Genomic DNA, 24,908 nt, shown 5'->3' with positions numbered 1-24,908 from the left:
TAATATTTTATGTACCACCTTTCATCACAAAGCACTTTACAATTTATATACATGCAATATCACTGAAATGCAGCTTTTTCTGACCTGGACAACAGCCACCAATCAGACCACAGTACAACTATACATAGCAGTGGGGAAGGGGATTTTGGATAAGGATTCCAAGATAAACACCCTCATTTTATGGGAAGAAAATGAGATTTTAATGACATTTCCTGAATTAATTTACACAAGATTCCAATTTAGCGCTGGCTAGAGTGGTGGATGTGGTTTGCAGATGTTTGCAGAAGAGAAGAGGATGTTAGTGGAACCTAGCTGGAGGGACAGATGGAGTGAAAGGCTGGAATTGAGGACAGAATGTCAGAATAGGAGGAGGAAACTAGAGCCCTTATCCTGCAAACACTTATGCATGTGCTTAACTGTACTACTGTTACTAGTCCCACTGAAGTGATGGGACTACCCATGACAGTAAAGCTGAGCACATGCATGTTTGTAGGACTGGAGCTAACTGCAGCCATGGAGGAGAGAGCAGGTCCATGTGGTGTATGGGCAAGTCTAGTGAAGCACCTACCTGGAAATTGTGTGGAGGTCAGTAAGATGAAAACCTCTTAGGGGAGGTGAGATGGGTGGGTTTCATGGATAGGGAAATAGGGATAGTGAGGATCACTGGCGCCTGGAGAAAGAATGGATCAGGGAACCTGAGCTGGAGTGCGGGAGGGGCAGGCTGGGCTGCAGGGGGATGAGAGTTCACCAAGATGTGGCAAAGAGGAAAGGCAGGACCTGAGGAAGGACAGAAACAGCAGCTCCAGGTCATAGTGATGGGACTGATATGGAGTAGAAGCATTTCTCCTTTGAGCTCCAATCTTAAAACAACCCCTTTCAAACATAAAGTGAAGGATTACAGAGTGTTCTACTCAGAAATTGTTTTGTAGTACAGTACTCTACTAATAAGAAAGCATTCTTCCTACCTTGAATATATTCAGTTGTTGATTAATAATGTCTGTTTCCATTCCAACAGGACCTTGAGATTCTTCATGTTCTTCAGCTCCCCTAAGCAGACTGGAAAATTCTTTTAAATTACTATAAAACTCTTCAATACGACTAATAATTCCTTCCACTTGTTCCTCTCTGGCTTTTGCTCTGTCCAGTAACTTATTGCATTGTTTACTTAAAGCCTCTAAGTCCCTTTTTATACCAACTAGATCAGGAGACGCTTCAGTGGCTAACATCATTTTACAGGTTTTATTGGCATTTTCATTACTTGTTATAAGATCTTCCAGCTTTTTGAGGAAATTGTTGATATCCTCTCTTTGTGACCACAGAGTGTCTAGATCTCTTCCTGCTGGAGCCATGCTATCGAGCTCATCATCAAACTCTGCAAACTGAGAAAACATCTCTCTGATGTTGTTTTGGAAATGGCCAATTCCCTGAAGTTTCGTCTCTAAGAATGAACACTTGCCTTCAACCTGCTGGCTGATTGTACTGTATTCTTGCTCTAAAGACTCAGCTTGCAACAAGAGGTCAGCAACACCTTCTGAATTGGAAGCTTCTACCACCAGTTCTTGGGCAAGTTTTTTGGCCAAGTGCACATGAGGCTTTAAAGTCTGAAGTGTTTTCTGCTGGCTCTGCATCATTGTCAAGTGTTTGTTACTACAAGCCTGGGGTCCAAGAGCATCATGAACTTCTAGCTGCTCTTTGGCACTTTTAAGTTGCCTTTGGGTTTCTCTGGATGATTCCTGAAACTCTTTTAGCTTTTGTGCCATGTTTTCCAAGGTCTCCCTCTTACTATGTAATTGTTCTGTGACCATTTCCACTTTCTGGTTCAATGCCACTTTCTCTTCTGTAATGCTTTCTTTATCTGTTTGACTGGCATTGAGCAAACTGTCGGCTGCATTATTTAATAATTCCACCATACTATGGTGTTTGTCCAAGTCCTTTTGCCAGGCCTTCACCTGAGCAATAGAATTCTCTATTTTGACAGGATCTATGACAATCTTTACTTCAGACAGGTTATTTTGGCACTTCTCTATCCAGGGCTGCAGGTTTTCTACATGTTCTTTGTACTTGAGGGCTTTCTCCAGACAAGTACTTAACTTATCTTGCCTTTCTCTTATATGCTTATTCATTTCGTCCCAGTTACTTTTGAGCATGCCAAGCTGAGACTGCAACTCTGCCCTGTCAGCTCCTTGAGTCTTCTGTAGGAGACTTTCACCTTCTGCAACAATTTTTTCATAGGAACTAATCTGGTCAGACAAGGTCTTCTTAAAATCTTTCTGCTCTCCAATTAATGACTGCAAGGACTCAAGGTTGGCCGATATAGGATGAGCCTGGTTCAGTTCTTCTTTCTTTTTGTCCAGCCAGGTCTGAAAGTCCTTAGACATTTGTTGGAACTGATGAGAAGTAGCATATGCTGATTGAAGTTGCTGAACGTGATTAGCTGCAAGAAACAAAATAATATAGTGTCATTTTTACAACTAGCTACTGACCAAAATTGTGGTGAGTAATTTTCTAACCAAAAGAAAATATTTTTGTTCTGAGTAATATATATTTATTGTAGTTTGCCCAATTAATTTTATTACACATCATTCTTCATTAGAAATTGCTGGTTAACACGGAGAGTCAAATTTCAGACAAAATAGTGTATAGGATAATAAAATGTCTCATTATCAAAAAAAAAAACTACAGAGGAGTGGATCTCAGCCGAGGTCTGAAGCCACCATGATGCAGAGAGTTCTGCAGAGCCAATCATGACAAAAAAGCCCCCCCACCAACGGGTAACCAAGCCTACGGAGTGCATCAAAACCTGGCAAGATATCTGAGCCCCACTGATGATCATGATTCATAGAGTTTAAGGCCAGTAAGGACCATTAGATCATCTAGTTGGACCTCTGGTATATCACAGGCCATTACGTATCACCCTGATATTCCTGTATTGACTTATATTTAACTAAAGCATAACTTGTGTTTGGCTAATGTTCTGAACCTATGCAGAATCTACTGTGAACAGCATCTCATTCTGGTGATTCAAGTTGGGGGAGCTGGGTTTGCAGGCAGAGATGGAAAAAATACAACTATTTGTTTCCCTGCACCTCAGTTTGGCCCCTAAAGATCCAGGGTATTGTTTTAGCTTCTTATAGACACAGGGACAAGCTGCAAAGTTTGGATCCACAACACTGGGCGGCTGGCTGTATTTAGGAATATGGCTCAGGCTCATTTTGGTAAACACAGGATATTTTTAAATGACCAGAGAACTTTAACCATTAGTTCTTTGCTTTATTTTTATATTACTGTCTTCCCCCTTTTTAATACTAACCTGCTTTCTGTTCAATATCCGTAAATGGTTTTACAATGCCTTCCAATTGCCTAATAAGTTCAGCTTTCAAGTACTCTTCTCCAACCAGCGCTGACAGCTCCTCACAAAGGGCCTGAGCCACTTTTATATTTTTCATTTCCTGTTCTATTTCCTGCTTCATTTCTCGAGCCATTTCCAACTGCTGTTTCATAGCATCGGGGTGTGTGCGCACAGCCAGGGTGCTGCTCAGTTTATTATCCAAGGCACTTAGCTTATCAGACAGGCTTCTCAGAAGGCTTTGATACTCTTTGCTTTTGACAATGGCTTGGTCAATTTGACCACATCTGTCATTCAGTTGTCCTGTTAGACCGTCCCATTTTTGTGCCACAGCTGCCAGTTGCTTTTTCACAATTTCATGAGAGGGAGGATGTTCACCTGGTCTCTTCAATATCCCCTGACCAGCTGTGGTTAACTGTTCATACTGAGGCTTTCTGGTATCAAACTCCTTAAGCAGAATCTGAGGAGAGAGTAAATAAAGATTCATTAACTTCAGAAAAACCTCTCCAACCAAACTAAATTTGTTTTCATTAGCAGTACCTAGTATGCATTATTAAGCCACCAGTCTCCCAATTTAAAGAGCAAGTGAATTAATTTCTAATACACACCATGAAAGTGTTGTTTTACAAGTATTACATCAAGGGAATCGATCGGGCAGCCAATTCTGTTGCTATAGAGAGGAAACTTTCAGGAGTTATAGAAAAAATAAGGCACGTTTTCATATTGTATCTCATTACCAAATGGGAATTCAATCAGCAGACACAAACATTGAATTTTGTTAATATTATAGAAATTAAGGAACAGTACCAAGTAAAATAATCATCATTTTGTTTCAAGCAGTGTTTTCTTTCCCAGGCAGTTTTGAAATTTGTCCTAACATCAAAGGAGGTGTATAGTAACATAAAACTGGACTATATTCTTTTAGCACAGAGAACATTTGAATTGATTCACGGAAGTACTGAACGTATATTGTAAGATTTATTAAAGTTTATAACTGTGGCTCTCAGTATTAATTTTTTTGGCAATAAGTCACAATGCTTAGAGAAGAAGGGACGTATATAACAGTTTCATTTTTACAGCTATTGCAAACCTTTCCTTTTAAAGGCATATCAGGTTTAACTTTTAATGACTGTTAAGTGATACCTGATAGTCTCATGCTGGCTGTTTAAATTTTTAATTTTTGTTGTTTGTTTACAGACTGATCAATTTTTTTTATAAAGGTATTACAAGAAAGTTCATTTTTTAAACTCTCTTCTTATCACTGATAACTTACATGGAAATGTCAGTTTCAATCACATTTTGTGCAAAATAGCATTATAACATCTCCTCACGATTTAGATTAACTGGCAGGAACAGAAATGTTTAAAATAAAAATTTGTAGCTTCTGCTACTTCGTCTGATTTAACTTTGATTTCTTTTTACTGGTGTCACATTTCACTCTATTTCTGTAACTAGAGGATTTTCCCTATACTTTCTCTTCCTTCTTTGTTTCTCAGTATGTAACTTCTAACTTCCTTTGCTCAGTCCTGCATTTTACTTGTTTTCAAATGTTTATTAGCTACAGGCACAATCAAAGGGACAAAACCTCAAAAGAGCATTTTCTAAACACTATACATTTCGTAAGAGAACTGCTCATAAAAAGTTATTAGCTACTTACACACTCAAATTAATCAAGCTTCAAAAGACCATTTCACAAGAGTATCACAACATGGTCAAAACAGAAACATTTATTTGAGGCTCAGTATTATCAGGTATCTCCCTAGGGATAAGTTCTGCACATTTTTTAGATCTTTTGATCTTTCTTTGTTCTTTTGGGGTTTTTTGTTTTTGTTTGTTGTCTGTGTGTGTGTGTGTGTGTGTGTGTGAATATCGTGCACGTGTGTATGTGTGTGTGAATATCGTAGCCATCCGAACTAAGTTAGTTATGATGTTTACTGATAAATTGTTGTAACAAACTTCTGCTGACTGTGGTGTTCAAATGAAAACCACCTTAGCAAAGAGATCAGAAAATGTTATTAATTTAACATATGTAAGCAACCAAAACTCACCTGGACCTGCTGCTTCTGTGTATTCAGCATATTTGGGTCAATTGACAGTGGTCCAAGCACACTGACCATGAGCTCTTTCTCTATAAGCCACTGCTTTAACTGAGCTTCTGTTGTCTGGAACTGGGTCAGGTAATTTGAGGACTCTTCGAGATTTTGTCGTCTGTCAGCTGTAATCTGATTGAGTTCTTTCCATTTGTAATCTATCATAAAATAGTGATAATTTTAATAACATATTGCATCTATGTTCTAGCAGAGTGGCTGTAAGACATAAGATTGTATACACAATATATAAACAGTTCTTTCTAATAATGCTACCATGCTCTGTGCATATTAACACCAGATTCCTTGGTGCAATGACTCAGAATATACCCATAGTGTATACCTGAATGTAAGCCCTCTGATTAATTTAGTTATGTAGGGAATTTTCAGCACAGTAAATATACATGTATTTGCAGGACTAAGTCACCATCCCATCAAATAAATCCAAGAGCTCAAATTTAGACTTATATTAACATTTTCAAAAGCACCTGTGTGACCTAGAAGCTGAAGTCCCATTTTCAAAGTGTGAGTCACCTGGCAGCCTATGTCCCATTGAAAGTCAATGAGACTTAAGAGCCAAAGTGCCTAAGTCACTTTTGAAAATGGGACTTAGGTTCCTCAGTCACTTAGGTGTTTTTGAAAATATTACCCTTAGACTTTCTTCTTAGACAGAGAGATGAGCTAGCTAGGTAAGACAGGTGGATATAAATGCTCCTTTGAACTTTTTATTACTAACTCCTGAATTACACTGCAATTGAGGCAAAACAATGTAGGTCCTAGATTTCTGCAGGAATCATTACAGTAACTCCTTGCTTAACGTTGTAGTTATGTTCTTGAAAAGTGCAACTTTAAGCCAAACCATGTTAAGTGAATCCAATTTTCCCATAAGAATTAATGAAAACAGGGGGCATTAGGTTCCAGGGAAATTTTTTTCGCCAGACAAAAGACATTACATACATATACAGTAAAAGTTTTAAACAACTGTAATACAGGTACAAGTTTTAAACAATTTAATACTGTACTCAGCAATGATGATTGTGAAGCTTGGGTGAGGTGGTGGAGTCAGAGGGTGGATCAAGCGGCTGCTCCTCTTGCTGAACTGTCTCAACTTGAAAAAACACATCTAGAGATTGTTATTTTGCTTTCCTTTTTTTTTTTTCTTTGTAAATTTCTTTATAGCAATTCATTACAAGACCAACTCCCCTAACCACTTGGAGCTGCGTTCCTATTAGGATCGTCATCACTAAGGATTTGCAAGCCAGATTCAATCATTTGGAAAGATTCAGAAAGACGTTTGGCAGTCAAATTTCGATGGGTTCGATTTCTTTTACTTCTTGGCCCTCTTCTTCCATTGCTCTCATCACCTCTAGTTCCATCAGATCTTCATTGGTTAGCTCTTCTCCATGTGATTGCAGAAGTTGTGTAACGTCAGCTTCTTCCACCTCATCAAAACCTGCTTTCTTGGCCAAGCCAAGGATATCTTTCTTCATTGGGGGGACAACATATTTAAATCTCTTTAAGTCATTGACACATTCAAGCCACAACTTCCCCCACACACCGTTCATGCATGCCTGAGTAACTTCAGCCCAGGATTCACCAATGTTAGTGATGCACTTGCGGATGTTGTAGTCACGCCAAAATTGCTGAATCATAGGCTTACCTTCCCCATCGGTGCCTCTGATGAGCTGGTCAAAAGTATGGCATAAGTAATATGCCTTAAATGCAGCGATGGCTCCTTGGTCCATGGGTTGGATGAGTGATGTGGTGTTAGGTGGCAGAAAGACAACTTTGACGTTTTTGCAGAGGTCCTCCAGATTGATTGGATGAGCTGGTGCATTACCAATAAGTAATAAAATCTTGAAATCAAGATTTTCCTTGGCACAGTATTCCTTTCACACAGGGATGGCACAGAGAGTCAGCCATTCTGAAAAAATAGCTCCAAGTATCCATGCCTTCTTATTGGATCTCCAAATAATGGGAAGATGTTCCTTTGAAAATCCCTTGAGAGCTCGTGGTGTTTAGGATTGGTACACTGTCAGCGGTTTCATCTTCATGTCTCCGGCAGCATTACCACCTAGAAACAAGGTTAGGCGGTCTTTAGCTGCTTTAAATCCAGGCACTGCCTTCTCCTCTCGGGAAATGTAAGTCTGTTCAGGCATCCTCTACCAGTGGAGGCCCTGCTTTCATCGACATTGAAGACTCACCTTTCTCAATTATTTTCTTGAGATAGTCGGGGAATGTTTTAGCTGCTGCAGTATCGGCACTAGCCACCTCACCGGACATCTTGATGTTATACAGGTGGAAGCGCCTCTTGAACCGATCAAACCATCCCCGACTTGCCGTGAACATCTCTGTCTGTGATCCTTCACCTTGGTCTCTCTTCAAATTGTCATACAAACTGTTTGCCTTAGCTTGTATCACTATGTTCTGCTGGTTTTGGTCCTCTATCCACACTGAGAGAAGATGCTCCATGTTTTCCATCAAACTACTTCTTGATTGACTTATTTTAATAGCACTAAGCGGTATTACACACTGAGCACTAGCCCTGATCAGAGAATTGTTCTCATAGTGGTCGGAGTAAGACCTAGAGCGATGCCAATGTCCACCGCATGCTCACCTGCATCAAAACGCCTTAAAGTGTCTAATTTAATACCCAAACTAATGGTTTTCTTACTGCTAGTGGTACTGCTACTGCTAGGGACTCCACTATCACTTGCTGGGTGTTTTTGACTCATGATGCTGGGTGATACTGTACAATCACAACGAGCTAGAAATATTCAGGGAAAACTGTGCTTGTACCGACACAACGTAAACAACAATGGCTGTTTACTATAGTTCACTATAATGTCTGTTGCTATAGTAGTTTCCACCCCGATCTGCATGAAGAGCGATACATAGCCCTCCACCATTACATTTAAAACAGACTTGCACAGGGCCACTGCAACAATATCCTATGTCAGCTCCTTGAGCCCCTTCTGTTTCTTGCTCATGCACGTTAGCAGCAGTTCCCCTTTCCCCAAATCTCCCTGCAATCACTAATCAGAGGATTGTCTGGGGCCTTACTCATGAGCTCACTGAGCATCTCCTAAAGCAACCATGTTGATATCAGGTGGGATATTTCCCAGGGAATGCCTTGCTGCTAAATGATGAACTAGCACTCAGCTGAGCCCTCAAGAGTTAATGTAGCCTCACACTCTACAAGGCAGCACCGAGGGAGGCAGGAGGGAGGAGACACAATAGACACACAGCAGTGGCTGCAAACACTTCCCTGTGCAAACTGATCATGATGATGAACCCATGCTATCCTGCTGGAGTGCACCACTCCCTCCTCCGGATGGCGTATGCATGGCTGTACAGGCGCCAACTTTCCAAAGTGCCGGGGGTGCTCAACCCCAGCTTTGCCCCAGGCCCCCTCCACCCCACCCCCTTCCCCTGAGCATGCCGCTTCCTCGCTCCTTCCCCCAGCCTCCTGAATGCCACGAAACAGCTGATTGCTGCAGGCGGGAGGGAGGTGCTGATCCACGGGGCTGGCAGGGGTGGGAGGCGCTGGGGGGTGCCAGCCCACCTTGGTTCCAAGCCCTCACGGCCAAACAATGTTATAAGGAAACATTGCACAACTTTAAATGAATATGTTCACTAATAGATCAGGGACGTAACAACGAAACAACATTATCCGGGATGACATTAAGTGAGGAGTTACTGTATCATAGTCATTTTCATTAGTGGAGCTGCTGGTGTTCCACCAGGCACAAGTAAGACCTATGGCTAACATAAAATAAGGTATGAAAAAGTTACTAAAAATGCCTCTAAAATTAATGAGTAAGAACTAAAAATAAGTAGCTGTACCAAATCAGTTGGTGTGAAACAGCGTAGCTTTATTGCTATTACTAGGTTCAGTTTTATGTTACATTAATTCCTCTATGTCTGACACTCTCTCTGCTCCCATAAGCAATTCCTATCCCTCTCCAGCTCTTGTTTGTCTATCCCCTTTTGTGTAGCTCTTATACTCTGTCACCTCCTTCTGTGGTGCTCTGATTCTGTCTACGCTTTCTCATTGGCTCTAATGTTTTATTTTCTCCTCAGCTCTAATGTTTTATTTTCTACTCATGTTCTTTGGATTCTTCTTATGCTCCTTGTGTAGTCGCTCAAATCTACCTTATGTTTCTCCTCTTTCACGTCTTCTTTGCCAATCTGTAATGCCTTTGCTCCACCTTCCTACTTGCCACTTCTCTCTGAGCCTTGCTTGTGCTGCTTTAATTCTCTTTCAAATCATATGGCCTTGGACCAATTCTGAGCTCCTTCATAATTTTTCCAGTCTAACTTTTTACCACCATTGGAATAAATACTGATGTTATAGAAATGTATATTAAAATCAATGAGCAATTGCAAAACTAAACTTTATTTTAAAATATAAACAATCCATTTTTTTAAAAATGTGAAAATTTTATCGTGCATATACTTCAGTAGCTATTGTCCAAAAGTGGAAATTTCCATTTTGAGGGGCAAATTTTAAGGAATCTGTTTTGAAAAATGGCAATAAGTCTCTAAAAACCATACATGACAAAAGGCCACTAGGGCATGGAAAAACAGCATGAAGGAAAGCATTAAAAGCAGCCCCAAGTGCTCTTTGTATTATACTAATGCTCTAGAAATTGATTTGTCCTAGTTAATTTTCTTCATATCCTTACAAAAGGTGTCAGTATATGCATTAACAACTGACCTTCAAGCTTAGCCTCACACAGTTTGAAATGGATAAATGATAAAGCCTCTGAAAACAGGGTGCCAAATTCTACTCTCTGTTGCACCAGTGTAAATCCAGAGTAAGTTCATTGACTTCAGACTCTAGAGTTACACTGTTGTGCAGAAAGTGGAATTTTGTCCAGGGTTTATGAGAAAACAGGTAAGACAATCAAAATTCTAGTGACTGATGGTATGCTGAAATGACTAAAAATTTAGCAATTTCAAAATCAATCTGAGCCCTAGTGCAAATACATTGCAGTACCTATTTTATCCAACATCTGTTTCCATTTGGGCGCCTCAGGAGAATTTGGATTCTTCTCCAACAACTCTGTCACTTTGTCCTTCAGCTCCTGTACTTTATTTTCACTTTGCTTCAATTCTGTTTCAAATAGCTACAATGAAGTAAAACAATAAACTTAAGTGAACAGAAAACTAAAAATATTGCACAGATCTTTTTAATTCCAAAATATGATGACAAACACAAAAATCTTCAGAATGATATCAAGGACTTACATAGTGCTTTTCAAGTCTCAAAGAACTTTACAAAGGTTGGTCATGTATACAGTGACAGGCCATTTTATTTAAAAAAAGGAGTGGACTGCTGTATAATCCCTAATATTAATAGAGGCAGAGGACCCTGGAATGAGGAGAACTCACATAAACTAGGTCCTCAAAGCCCCATAGAACATAAGAACAGCCATACTGTGTCAGACCAGAGGTCCATCTAGCCCAGTATCCTGTTTTCCAACAGTGGCCAATGCCAGGTACCCCAGAGGGAATGAACAGAACAGGTAATCACCAAGTGATCCATCCCCTGTCTCCCATTCCCAGTTTCTGGCAATCAGAGGCTAGGGACACCATTCCTCTCCATCCTGGCTAATAGCCATTATGGACCTATCCTCTATGAACTTATCTAGTTCTTTTTTGAACCCTGTTATAGTCTTGGCCTTCACAACATGCTCTGGCAAGGAGTTCCACAGGTTGACTGTGCGTTGTGTGAAAAAATATTTCCTTTTGTTTGTTTTAAACCCGCTGCCCATTAATTTCATTTGGTGACCCCTATTTCTTGTGTTACGAAAAGGAGTAAATAACACTTCCTTTTTACTTTCTCCACACCAGTTATGATTTTATAGACCTCTATGATATCGCCCCTTAGTCGTCTCTTTTCCAAAGACTTCTGAAAAGTCCCAGTCTTATGAATCTCTCCTCATATGGCAAACTTCCTACCCTGAACAAGTCCAGCTCCCCCCACTGAGACTGAAAACCACACAGGAGCTCCTATACATGACAGAAGTGAGTAATCCCTATACTTAGCCCCTAAAGAGGAAAAGGATTCTAGTATAAATATTCTATAATAGCCAAAACATATTATTGTGCAAAAGGTTGTTTGCCTAACTGCACTAAGAGAAACATGGGGGGGAGGGATAGCTCAGTGGTTTGAGCATTGGCCTGCTAAACCCAGGGTTGTGAGTTCAATCCTTGAGGGGGCCACTTGGGGATCTGATATAAAAAGAAGGGATCTACATTAACATGAGTTGGGTATGACTATCAGGGTCCAGACACACCCAAGGGAGAAGGCAGGCAGTGACAGAAGCCATTACTGATCTGTATGATCCTCAAACTAGGTCTAAAACTAGAAGTAACCAGAGTTAAAATGGTGCATTCAGCTTTACCTTTCCTATTTCCTGACTTTTGAGTGCTTAACGCTACATTAGAATAATTTTTACTTCAAATGTCCACCCATTTTTAAAGAAAGAAAAAGACAAAAGAAAAGTCCCTGTTTCTATTACTACCAGGCAAAGTCAGCAAAGACAACCTGTCTTTAATAAACTCTGTAATTAGGGCACAGTCCAAAGCACAGTAAAGCCAATGGCAAGACTCCATCCAGGCTAAGTACTCCTTTATCTACGTGTGCACACACACACTACTTTAAGTACATATGAGTTAAGGAGGTCCCACTGCTTGTTATTTCTGAACATTCAGTTTTAGAAACGAAAGAGCACATCTTTTCAAAACCTGGTTTCATTTTTAGGGCTGAATACCAGTTAAGTCTGAGGAAATTCTGGTCACCAGATGTAAAGTTATGAGCATTTAATGCTAACCACCTAATTCTGAAAAAGTATACAAATTGGGTCAAATTCTGCTTTCATTTATACCAGTGCAACCTCAATAAAATACTGGATGTTCACAGTCACCGGTGAGGGCAGGATTTTCCCTTTCAGTAGCTGTATACGGAGGCAGAGTGCATTTCCCTTTAAGTGTATACCCATACACAATATTTGTTCTCTTACCCTACCTATGATTGTTAGAGAGGAGATGGGGAACATCTGTCCCCAATATGAGGAGAGCTGGGAGCCTACTGCTGCTTTAGTGATTCTCTTATAATAAATTTAGTGGGGGAACTTGAATGGCCATGTAAATTAACAAGTATGACATGGCGTCTGCGAGGAAATCGATGTCTTCATGCAGAGTAAGTCTCTGCAGCATCGCAGTGTGGAAGATCTGTGGAGCTGTAGTGGACTAGCACAGTTGCAGAAATGGCTTTCTGTTAGATAGAGCCCTTCAAGTCTTATGTGTAAGCAAATAAACTCAAAATCAAAGGGATGTTGCATGATCAGTACACCTTCATCTAGTTAAATGTGTAGTTAAAATTATTCTGACATGAACAATTCCTCTTCTTTTATTTTAGCTATACATTTTGCCAGATTTGCTCCGCTATTGTTTGGCATATTTATGGGACTTACTTAAAAAAAATCTCTATATATAGTGTTAATATGGGACTGTATTGTGGCATCAGTTATTCAGAAGAACTCCCCCACTAATTTCAACAGAGAATTCTGTTCAAAATTTCATATGGTCCTTAATTGACAGTTTTCTTCATATACCTTATGTTGTTCTACTTGTGTTCTAACCGCTTCACTATCAGTAGGAGCCGCTTCCCAGCTTGTGGCAGCCTTATCCATTTTTTGCAGCCACTGCATCACTGAGTTTGATTCTTCTTGAACATTTTGCATCTTTGAAAGCATGCTTTCCAGTTCTGAAACCTTTTCCTTCAGTAAAGCTCCCAAATCTTCGTAACTGTGATTTACATCTGACATAGCCTGTTGAACAGCTGTCAGTTCTGTGGGAGGAAGGGGGAAATATATGTTAAAAAATATAGGCCTTTTGAAAGACTTCTGTACAGGACTTCAGAAACATTTAAAGTTACAATATCTAAGCCATGGGAAAAAATCCATGCAATACAATGAGACAGTTGAATATGTTATGGTCACTTGTAGTTTGAACTAGGGCTGTCAAGCTATTAAAAAAATTAATCGCAATTAATCCTGCTGTTAAACAATAATAGAATACCATTTATTTAAATATTTTTGGATGTTTTCTACATTTTCAAATATATTGATTTTAATTACAACACAGAATAGAAATTGTACAGTGCTCACTTTATCACTTTTGATTACAAATATTTGCACTGTAGAAAAAGAAATAGTATTTTTCAATTCACCTAATACAAGTACTGTAGTGCAATCTCTTTATCATGAAAGTTGAACTTACAAATGCAGAATTAAGTGCAAAAATAACTGCACTCAAAAATAAAACAATGGAAAACGTTAGAGCCTACGAGTCCACTCAGTCCTACTTCTTGTTCAGCCAATCGCTCAGACAAATGAGTTTGTTTACATTTTCAGGAGATAATGTTGCCTGCTTCTTGTTTACAATGTCACCTGAAAGTGAGAACAGGTATTTGTGTGGCACTGTTGTAGCCAGCATCACAAGATATTTACGTGCAGATATGCTAAAGATTCGTATGTCTCTTCATTCTTCAACCACCATTCCAGAGACATGCATCCATGCTGATGACAGGTTTTGCTTGATAACAATCCAAAGCAGTGCAGACCAACGCATGTTCATTTTCATCATCTGAGTCAGATGCCACCAGCAGAAGGTTGGTTTTCTTTTTTGGTGGTTTGGGTTCTGTAGTTTCCACACTGGAGCGTTGCTCTTTTAAGATTTCTGACAGCATATTTCACACCTCATCCCTTTCAGATTTTGGAAGGCACTTCAGATTCTTAAACTTTGGGTCGAGTGCTGTAGCTATCTTTAGAAATCTTACATTGGTACCTTCTATGCATTTTGTCAAATTTGATGTGAAAGTGCTCTTAAAACGAACATGTGATGGGTCATCAACCGAGATTGCTGTAACATGAAATATATGGCAGAATGAGGGCAAAACAGAGCAGGAGACATACAATTGTCCCCCAAGGAGTTCAATCACAAATTTAATGAATGCATTATTTTTTTAACGAGCATCATCAGTACGGAAGCATGGATTGGTACTCTGGAATGGTAGCCGAAGCATGAAGGGGCATATGAATGTTTAGCATATCTGGCACGTAAATACCTTGCAATGCCGGCTACAAAATTGCCTCGCGAATGCCTGTTCTCACTTGCAGGTGACATTGTAAATAAGAAGCCAGCAGCATTATCTCCTGTAAATGTAAACAAACTTGTTTGTCTTAGTGATTGGCTGAATAAGAAGTAGGACTGAGTGGACTTGTAGTCTCTAAAGTTTTTACATTTTTTATTTTGGAGTGCAGTTATGTAACGAAAAAAATTCTATATTTGTAAACTGCACTACAGTGAAATTGAAAAATACTATTTCTTTTATCATATTTACAGTGAAAATATTTGTAATAAAAATAATAATATAAAGTGAGCACTGTGCACTTTGTATTCTGTGTTGTAACTGAAATCAATATATTTGAAAATGTAGAAAAACATCCAAAAATATTTAGTAAACTTCAAGTATTCTATTGTTTAACAGTGCGATGAAAACTGCAATAACTCGCAATTAATTTTTTTAAATGGGATTAATTTTTTTGAGTTAATCGCGTGAGTTAACTGCGATTAATCAACAGCCCTCGTTTAAACTTAACATGGCAACACTACTTATGAATATGGCTACGATTTTGTCCTGCACATTTTTAGTAAAAGTCACGGACAAGTCACAGACAATTAACAAAAATTCACAGAAGGTGTGACCTGTTCATGACTTTTACTAAAAATGTCCATGACAAAAAGGGAAGGGAGGAGGGTCCAGCACCCTGCCCTGCTGTGACTGGGAGCAGCAGCCCCTGCCCCATGGCAGGGAGCTGGGAGGGACCCCTGCCTGTGGCAGCTGGGGAGCTGTGGGGGATCCCCACCACCTGGGGACTGGGGAGCTCTGGGGGATTTGCCCCAGGCAGGGGAGCTGCGGGAGTTCCCCTGCCACTTGCAGTGGCTAGGGAACTGCAGGGGTCCCCTGCATCTGTGGGGACTCGGGAATTGCAGGGGATTCCCCCACTGCCTGTGGGGATTGAGGAGCTCTAGGGGATTCCCCCGCCCATGGGAACTAGGGAGCTGCAGGGGATTTCCCCGCCGGTGGTGGCGGTGGCTGAGGAGGGGACTGGGGAGCTCCGGGGGATTCCACCCTGCCCTCGGTAGCTGGGGAGCTGCAGGGGGGACCCCTGCCACTGCGAGAGGCAGGGGTACCCCGCAGCTCCTGGCCACCGTGGGAGGTAGGGGTACCCTTCAGCTCCCAGCCGCTGCGGGCTGAAGTCATGGATTTTGTGACTTCCGCGACCTCCATGACCAAATCATAGCCTTACTTATGAATGACCTCATTTTAGTACACATTCTATAAGAGCTTCTGAAATGCCAAATTTTATCTTAATGTTTCAAACAACTATAAAGTTGTACATATGTTTGGACATACACCTCTACCCCGATATAACGCGACCAGATATAACACGAATTCGGATATAACGCGGTAAAGCAGTGCTCCGGGGGGGGCGGGGCTGCGCACTCTAGTGGATCAAAGGAAGTTCGATATAACACGGGTTCACCTATAACGCGATAAGATTTTTTGGCTCCCGAGGACAGCATAAATATAGCAGAGAAAATGCCCCCGGAAAGCATTGCTCCCTAATTCTGATCATACACAAGTATAAGTGATGACTTTTATTATTCCTGGTAGTTGTTCCACCCCTGCTCCGCCCAAGGCCCCACTCCCACTCTGCCCTTTCTCCTGAGGACCTGCCCTTGCTCCACCTCTTCCCACCTCCTCCCCCGAGGCCCTGCCTTCACCCCGCCTCTTCCCATCCCTGCTGCTCCCCCTCCCACAAAGCCCTCCTATCCACCCACTGCTCTTTGCCCTCCTCTAAGCATCTCCCGCCAGCTACCAAACAGCTGATCGGCAGCGACTGCAAACAGCTGGTTGGTGGCCACACCAAACAGCTGTGGTGGGTGGGTGCTGAGCACCCACTATTTTTTCCGTGGGTGCTTGAGTCTCGGCGCACCCACGGAGTTGGCGCCTATGTACATAAGCACCGCTGGGCAAGTGTTGTGTTACTGAGAGAGCTGAGCAGCCAAAATGAGTAGACTGTAGTTTGGTAAAAGTGGACACTGTAGATATAAAACAGAGTATGGATCTATCCAGGCTCACATACAAAGTGAACACATAACTCTTGTACACAGAATCGCAATAAAATAGTTCATTCCAGAGATGGAGCACATCACACATGCTGGTACAATACATGCTGGATGGGTGGGTGGATGTATCTGTTAAGCAATTTTTGAAACCACTGAATACTGCAGCTTATGTTAAAATATGTATGTTATATATATTTACACCACTTTTCTGGAGATATGCATATTGTGCAATGGGAAGTGAGAATTTGGCCCTCCATCTTTAATGAAATATTAAAAATAGTTATTGATAATACTGTTTTGTAAAAAAAAAATTCTCTCATTATAGTTCTGCATTATAGTTCTGCATAAGTGATTTGCATTTATGGATTACATTGTAATTTTTTGTTATTGAGGAACCCTAATCTTCTAGAGTGTTCCACGCCAATGACTAAACACGTTAGTGCACGATCACACGTCTTTGTCACATCTCCGAATCTTATTTAGTAATTATTCACCTTTATTTGTCAGGAAACCTTGAGTACCTGAAGTTGCTCCTTCACCATTTACTACTATTCCACCTACAGATGAGAGAAAGAAAATTAGCAATGCAGTGCTCATCGGAGCTGCAATTTCAGTTCTCCAACCTCTGGGAATATTTGAGGCCTTTTCACATCAAAATCACAATTCTTTACAAAATAACAGTTTCAGATATGAAATGCAGCTCTAATTATCATATTAAAACAATATGGAATGAAACACAGACATATCACAATTGGGATACATATCTTTGATTTAGTTTGTTCCATATCTATTACATTGGTCTGTACCACCTTTTCCTGTGGCGTGTGCACTATAAGCACAATGAACCCTACACTTCATCCCGTTGAAATCAGAGACTATTTCTTAGGGCCAGATTCTGATACCTTTACTCACACTGAGCACAGGTTATCTACCGGCAACTTTTATTGGTTTCAGTGTGACAAGTCACTCAGAACCGGGCTCTCAATAAGATTCTACTCATCTTGATCAAGTGTTGTACAAATGACCCCACAATCAGGGTCAGATTATGGAGCCTTTACACCCACTGATGAGCAGCTACTCACACAGGTAGTCCTACTGATTTCAGTGGGATTATCTCCCTAAACTGTTCAAAGAGGTTTGGGAACCTGTGGAAAGCAGGCAAACCACAAAGTAGAAATGAGGAGGGGAAGGAGAGTCACCTCCAGAATCTACTACATGTATATGGAGTACTCCCAGATGACCGATTAATGGAGCAGAATGAATGGTTGCCTTGGAGAAGGCTGTGCATTCATCCCTGATCACCAGCTGGAAAGTGAGTACCACAACAGTGGCAGCTGGGGGATGGTGAGAGAAAATAAATCAGGAAGGAAAACTGGTTGCCCCCATAACACGATGATGGCATCTGTCTATCCTTTGTTGCCTGGCGGATTTTCACTAGTACAAACAGAATATCAAATATCTGCATACAGAAAACCATATTATATATCAGGAAAAACACTGAGTTGATAAAACTGTGTATTGATTACAGGTGAACACCATTTTCACATTTTTTTTGGTAACACTACAGCTTCAACTTTTATCTGGATTGCAAGAACTGCAGATATTTAACTACTGCACCTCTGCCCATTATGGGTTCAACTCTGTTCCCAGTGCCAAAGCTCCCATTCACTCAAGGGGAACAGAAACAGGCCATATATTCACACTCTTCAAAATGAAACATACAAGAAAATAAGTACTGACCACCTTAAGAAAGAGGTTTTCTATCCCCGTACTCTCCTCCTGCCACACAACCCCAGAGAATATGCAGCATTGCTCATCAAGAGGACTCTTGCATTTACAGTTATTTATAAGTAATCTGCAGCACTGCACGTGCCTGGTGAGGGCAGAGGAATACACTGGCTGTTAATTGCTGTCCCATTTATTTATTTGGATGTATGGGCAAAGAGGAAAAAAAGGTCTCCTATCCCAGGATCTAGGTACCCTTCACAGTTTATTGAAAAAACAAACCAGGATAAAACCAGAAGCAACTACCGCCATTTTCAGCAAAAAAGAAGGAAAAAATGCCCCACTTTTGCCAAACATTGCCCCACAAGCAATACACCTTTTCCCACTAGCCACTCTAAGAAGATATGTTTTGAAGGTTGACAAGTCAGAGCCTCTTTGGACCATATCCAGAAGCAAGTTCAGAAGGTCAGGGGCCCTGACTGAGGCTAGGTCTATACTACCCTCCTGAATCGGCGGGTAGAAATCGACCTCTCGGGGATCGATTTAACGGGACGCGACAATCGATCCCCGAATCAGCGCTCTTACTCCACCAGCGGAGGTGGTAGTAAGCGCCGCCGACAGAAAGCCGCAGAAGTCGATTTTGCCGCCGTCCTCACAACGGGGTAAGTCGGCTGCGATATGTCGAATTCAGCTACGCTATTCACGTAAATCATCTTAAATCGACTCCCCCCTGTAGTGTAGATGTACCCTCAGAATGCCTTTCTTGCCATTATGGCACCCTATGTATATTCTGCCCAAGTTGTTTAAATTCCGTTTAACAATATTTCCCCGTATCTGTAAAACAAACCAACATTTAAGCACTGACATGCTACTGTGATGGGTACTACTTCAAACTCTGAAATACACAGATTTACTTTCTTTAAAATTAGATTACAAAGAAAAGCTGAAGCTGCAACCTGGCAGGATAGGTTGGCTCAGGAGAGTGTTAATATGAGAGGGAGTCCTTTCTCCTCCATATTGTCAGTTCAGCTCCAACTCATGTCGATGTTTACTGAAAACTGTTGTTATCTGGTTGCTGATAAGTGCTCTACTGCATGTGAAAAGAGCTTGCTCATCTCAGTTCATCTTTTAAACAGACAAGTGTCCTCACCCCCACAAAGGCCATGATACTGCAAACTCTCAAGCACATGCCTAACTTTACATATATGAGCAATCACACTGATGTCAACAGTGCTCATGGAGCAAAGGTATGAATGTGCCCAAGTGCCTGCAGCATTAGGGTCTAAATTAGCACTGCTTGGCAGACTCAGAGGTGATATCAAGCACTGAATGGGCATACAGACTAAACCACCCTTTTACCTCCAGAAGTGTCTAATCCAAGACACAAGCTTATTGGTAGAGTGAAGAAGCTTGCACTTCCACTGCTCATTTTGTGCCTGTTCTGTGACTTTAGGGCATGATTCTCCTTTACACAAAGGCCCCTTTACATCAGTCTGGGAGCGTAAAGGAGTCAAAGTAAATGTAAACTGCCAGAGCCTTAGTGTAAATGACAGTCAAGCCAAATAGCACTCAGGATGATCAATGTGGTAAACTGATTTTACCCAAGCACTAAATTTACTAAGCAAACCCATTGACATCCCATTTATTCCACCGGCGAGACATTTTACTTTTAAATTGAACATTTACAATGAATGGGGTTAGCTGATCATACAAATGCATACCTGCTTTTGAAGCTGCCCTGCCTTTGGCAGGGGAAGTCACAGCACTGATTAGGTTACATAATGATGTTCCTCTGCTCTTCATTTTCTGAATTTCAGGTGCTTTTAAAGTCCATTCCTCTTCTAATTTCTGAGTAACCAAAATGTAATATTTCAGTTTGTTCATTACATTTTTAAAAGGAACAAAATAATGTGACATACTTAGGGCTGGTCCACACTATCCCCCCAGTTCAAACCAAGATACGCAACTTCAGCTACGTGAATAACGTCGCTGAAGTCGAAGTATCTTAGTTCGAAATACAAGGTACTTACCGCGGGTCCATACGCGGCAGGCAGGCTCCCCCGTCGACTGCGCGTACTCCTCTCGCTGAGCAGGAGTACCAGCGTCGACGGCGAGCACTTCCGGGATCGATTTATCGCGTCTAGACAAGACGCGATAAATCGATCCCAGAAGATCGACTGCTTGCCGCCGAACCAGCGGGTAAGTATAGACGTACCCTTAGCATGGAGAAAGGGATTCACAAGGCCTTTAGGGAAGATACTGGGCTTTTGGCCTGTGTAACGCATCATAAAACCCAAAGAATGGTATTACTGGCAGTGTCAGTGAGACTGCATGCTCTATTATCCTGACTGCTATGCATTGTAGAATATAGCAGGCTGCTAATTCTAGCAGAGTAAAAGGGGGAAAGTGGCACATAAGGCACCTTAAAATCTCTGGGTGTGTGGGTATCACCATGGAAAATACTAACACTTGATGCCTGCCAATTAAAAGAGAATATTCCTCCCAAAACATATAGATATATAAATGACACTGCACAATATTAGAAACAAATTGAAAATCTTGTCTTTTAACTTCATGCTGTTATGTTATTAACAGCTGCCAAAATTCCATTAGCAATAGTATCCCTTCTTATCTACAGTCTCTCACCCTAATATCTTCCAATGGTTTCTTTAAATCCTCTGTATTTAAAGAGGGTTGCACAGCTGGAATCCTATCTGTTGTCTCATTCATCCATTTCTTTAAAGATTCTACAAGGAGCTTGAAAGTATCCATTTGTTCCTGACAAGATGATACATCCTCTTCTCTAGACAATTAAAGACAGCAAGAGAACTTGAGTACAGAAAAACATTAATCATTCTGAAATTATATCAACAGAACTAAGTAATTATTGACCCAATCCTTCTGCCATTGAAGACAATGAGAGCTTAGTGACTCACTTCAATGAGTATAGAAGAGGCCCATGAATTTACAGTACAATTCAAAACTACTCTTATAACTAAAATTTTGTTAAAGTTATCTGCCTCAGGAAGGCAGATAATTAACAGTGGAGCTGAAAACCTCAAATATTTTCTAGTCAGTGATCCAATTTGAGATGATGAGACTTTGGGAAGCAAAACTCCATTATATCCTCTTGTCTTGGGACTTATTAAATCTACCTTGTAACTTATATACATTATAGCTAACCATCAGTTGATCCTGAAGTGATATTTCAGTGGTGCTGATAAATTAAGTATACATAATCCTGTGCAATAAAAGCAAGGACAGTGTAAGACCCAGTGCTTTGAAGATCACAATTTCATTCTGTGCTGTTGCAAGAAAACTCATCAGTGGGAGAAGGGATGCAGAAAAGGGAGATATAATACATAAAATAAATAGAAAAAGTGTCTCTGACAGCAGCAATATAGAGAGATTAAACAAGGCGAGAGAATAGTGAGCAAATAAGAACTTTGCTCTAAGAGGAAACTTGTGATAGTACATGTCCCCTATGTCCCAGCAGTTTGATACCACGGTGAAATAACAACCAGAGAACTGAGTGATGCCTAGATCATCAGAAAGTTTGGGATTTTGAAAAATCACTACATAACAATGTTTAAAAATCTGTTTCTTGGGAAGGCCTACCTAGCTATCTTTCTATAGTGTCTGACACTGTACAATATCTAAGCATGATTTTCATACCCAATACTGTCGTTGCCATCAATTACATGTGCACACTGAACGGAGACAATATCCCATGGTGTAACTACTTTATTTTTGAGACATCATTTTGAATATCAGTTCATTTAAAAGGGAATTTTACATGCCTTGGCAACTTGGTTGGTTTGCAGTTTCTGGACTGGACCAGAACTGGAAGCATTTGTGTCCTGGTCTCATTAATCTGATCTCAAACATATTTTGTGGGTATGAGCAACATTTGGAAAATCTAGTTTCTCTGTACATATGGCCCAATCATAATGTAAATTCATTCTTTTAGTTTTCCTTTCACCCTCTGCATTCCAATCATAACTTAATAGCAGCTTGCACATGCAGAACCTTGTATTTCATCTGAGAAGCAGTGCAGTAGTTACTATTAGAACTGATAGCACTGCTGCAAATACCATGGCAGGAGATGAAGATTGCTTTCTTTTTTGCTGACAATACCACCTTTGAACCATTTACCTTCAAACAGCCTACAGTGTGCTCTCAAACATGAGGTCTATCTTTTTCTTAATCAGCACCATGCACTACATACAAAAGCATGACTTTCATTACAAAATGTATATTGTATTGCTTGCATATAAAGTGGAAATATGTTAATAATTATTGTACTAACTTTTCCTTCACAGTCTCTTCCACTTCCTTGAACTTCTTTGTCAAGGCATTTAACTTTTCTAAAGCCAATGCTTTGTCCCCAGGGAGACCATGGACAGAAAGCTCTTCAAGAAGCTGATGCAAAACTTCAAGATCTTTTTTATGATCTATCAACGCCATACTAGTTTCCTGTAGAAATGAACAGAAAGTGCCAGTTTTATATTGGGCTCTATGGTCAGTTGTTCAAAATTCAATCCTTGATCTTAGCTATTCTATTAAAGTTGGGAAACCAGCTTGTTATATTGACTGCACTACCATGAATTGAGTAAGTGAGGGCAGAAATCTACACTATGTGCAAATGGAGCTGTACAATACCTGCATATATTGAGACACTTCAGTAACATCCTTTCCTGGAGCATCAGTCTCGTTGAGAGCCTGAGTTTTCTTGTCTAAAAATGACTGAAGTTTTTCTGACAGGCTTTCAAACAACTCCACTTTGGTCTTCAATTCCTCCATCTTTGCAAGTTTCCCTTTGTGTCTGGTACTTGCTTCAGCAAACCGTACAGAGAGCTCATTCATTCTAGCTTGCAGACAGGAGGCAGTGGATGGATCTGTTGTTTCTGTGAATTTGTTCACTTTTTCATTCATAGCATTTATACTGCTTTGGCGACCTGCGATATCTTGCTCCAGCATCTGAAACAAGCAACAATTATTGTGGAGGGGTTATAAAGAAGTCTTAAGAAATGACACTGATAACTCAGGTTCACCGTATAATAATAATAATAATAATATAAGAAGAACAATAAGAATAAGAAAAATTTAAAAATCACAAAATAGAGGAATACACAGGAATTTCAAAGAAAGAAATAGATGAGGCACTGAGAGGAATGAAGATTTGGAAAGCACCCAGACCAGATGGGTGCATAGATTGTGGCTTGAATAACTTAATAAATGTTTGAAGAACAGATGTCCAAGATGGATGGAGACACGGAGAACCATCCTCTATAAAAAAGAAAGACGGCAGCAGTGAGCCTATGAATTATAGATCAATCATGTGTTTGCAAACTATGTGGAAACTTCTACTGGCAATTCTGGCAAAAAAGATCTGGATAACACTAGCTTGTAATGGAATGCTGCCTCCTGAGCAAAACAGTTGCACAGTAAACATGAAAGGGACAAAACACCCACCTCACACTCACTGAAAAGGAGGATCACAGAAGAAACAAAAAAAGAAAACTTAGAAATGGTGTGGCTAGGCTACCCAAAACAATATAACATTTGTGGATCATCAAGACACTGAAAATACATTAAGTTCATCCAAAGATCATTTCCCTTCTGCAGCAATCTATGATTAACTGGAACACTCGACTCTACCCGGAGGGGACTCTCATTGATGAGGTCCAAATTAAAAAAGGAATCTTTCAAGGGGATTCCTTATCGCCAGTGCTGTTCATAGTAGCAACACAGTGCGGCTGACATGGATGCTCTGTGAGATAAATTGTGATTATCATATCAGCAAAGTGCAACAACCACTTAACCAGTCATTATAAATAAATGATCTGAAACTATACGGACAGTCATATAAGGATATACAGAGACTGATCACATGTCGAAAAGTTTGGTGAAGATATCAAGCTACAGGTTGGTTTGGCTAAATGTGTGTCAGCATTTGTAAAGAGGAGCAAATCAGTGCAATCAGTGGCATACAAGTTAAAGAAGGCACCATCCAAGGTATGTCAGCATGGCTTCTACCAGTATCTTGGAATCAGGGAACTGTCAGAGTTCCAACACAATGAAGTCAAAGAAGAAGTGAGAACAGATTGAAAGTTTACACAGAAATAAATGCAAGGACAGTAGTGGAGAGAGATCGAACCCATTAGCAATAGAAGTTTAACAAATACATCACTTGTAGAAGGGTACCTCAAAAGAGAGAAAGAGAACCTCATTATGAGTTCACAAGAGCAGCTCTTAAGGCTTAATTGCCTTCAAAACAAAATTGACTGAGAGAACTGCTTCCTGAACTGCAGAATGTTTTCCGAAAAGGAAGAGATGGTGGACCATGTGTTGAGCAGCAGCAGGAGCTGGGAGACAATATATTAAAAGACACAATGAGGTCGCCAAGCATATGCAGTGTAGCCTATGTGGCAAGTATGGAAATGAACCATGTGGTATTATGACCACTGAATCAAAAGTGCTCTAGAGCAGTGGTTCCAAAACTTGTTCCACCGCTTGCGCAGGGAAAGCCCCTGGAGAGC

At 40.5% G+C, this 24,908-nt stretch overlaps 1 protein-coding gene across 30 annotated transcripts in view; it reads right to left on the bottom strand.

Annotated features, from left to right (window-relative positions):
- DST (dystonin) overlaps positions 1–24,908 on the bottom strand; it is a 539,328-nt gene that overhangs the window by 98,040 nt on the left and 416,380 nt on the right. For all 30 annotated transcript variants that reach the window (XM_034766279.1, XM_034766278.1, XM_034766280.1 and 27 more), the window contains 10 exons: positions 23,029–23,346; positions 22,676–22,842; positions 21,013–21,169; positions 20,088–20,214; positions 17,136–17,198; positions 13,059–13,294; positions 10,436–10,565; positions 5,395–5,594; positions 3,311–3,806; positions 966–2,434 (listed from right to left, as the gene is read on the bottom strand). In XM_034766279.1, coding sequence (XP_034622170.1) covers positions 966–2,434; positions 3,311–3,806; positions 5,395–5,594; positions 10,436–10,565; positions 13,059–13,294; positions 17,136–17,198; positions 20,088–20,214; positions 21,013–21,169; positions 22,676–22,842; positions 23,029–23,346 — 3,363 coding nt within the window. The remainder of the gene's footprint in view (positions 1–965; positions 2,435–3,310; positions 3,807–5,394; positions 5,595–10,435; positions 10,566–13,058; positions 13,295–17,135; positions 17,199–20,087; positions 20,215–21,012; positions 21,170–22,675; positions 22,843–23,028; positions 23,347–24,908) is intronic.

The sequence above is a fragment of the Trachemys scripta genome, chromosome 3 (genome assembly GCF_013100865.1).
Source record: "Trachemys scripta elegans isolate TJP31775 chromosome 3, CAS_Tse_1.0, whole genome shotgun sequence".
NCBI lineage: Eukaryota > Metazoa > Chordata > Testudines > Emydidae > Trachemys > Trachemys scripta.
The sequence above is the reverse complement of the archived record's forward strand: the minus strand, read 5'-3'. Positions and strand labels throughout refer to the sequence as shown.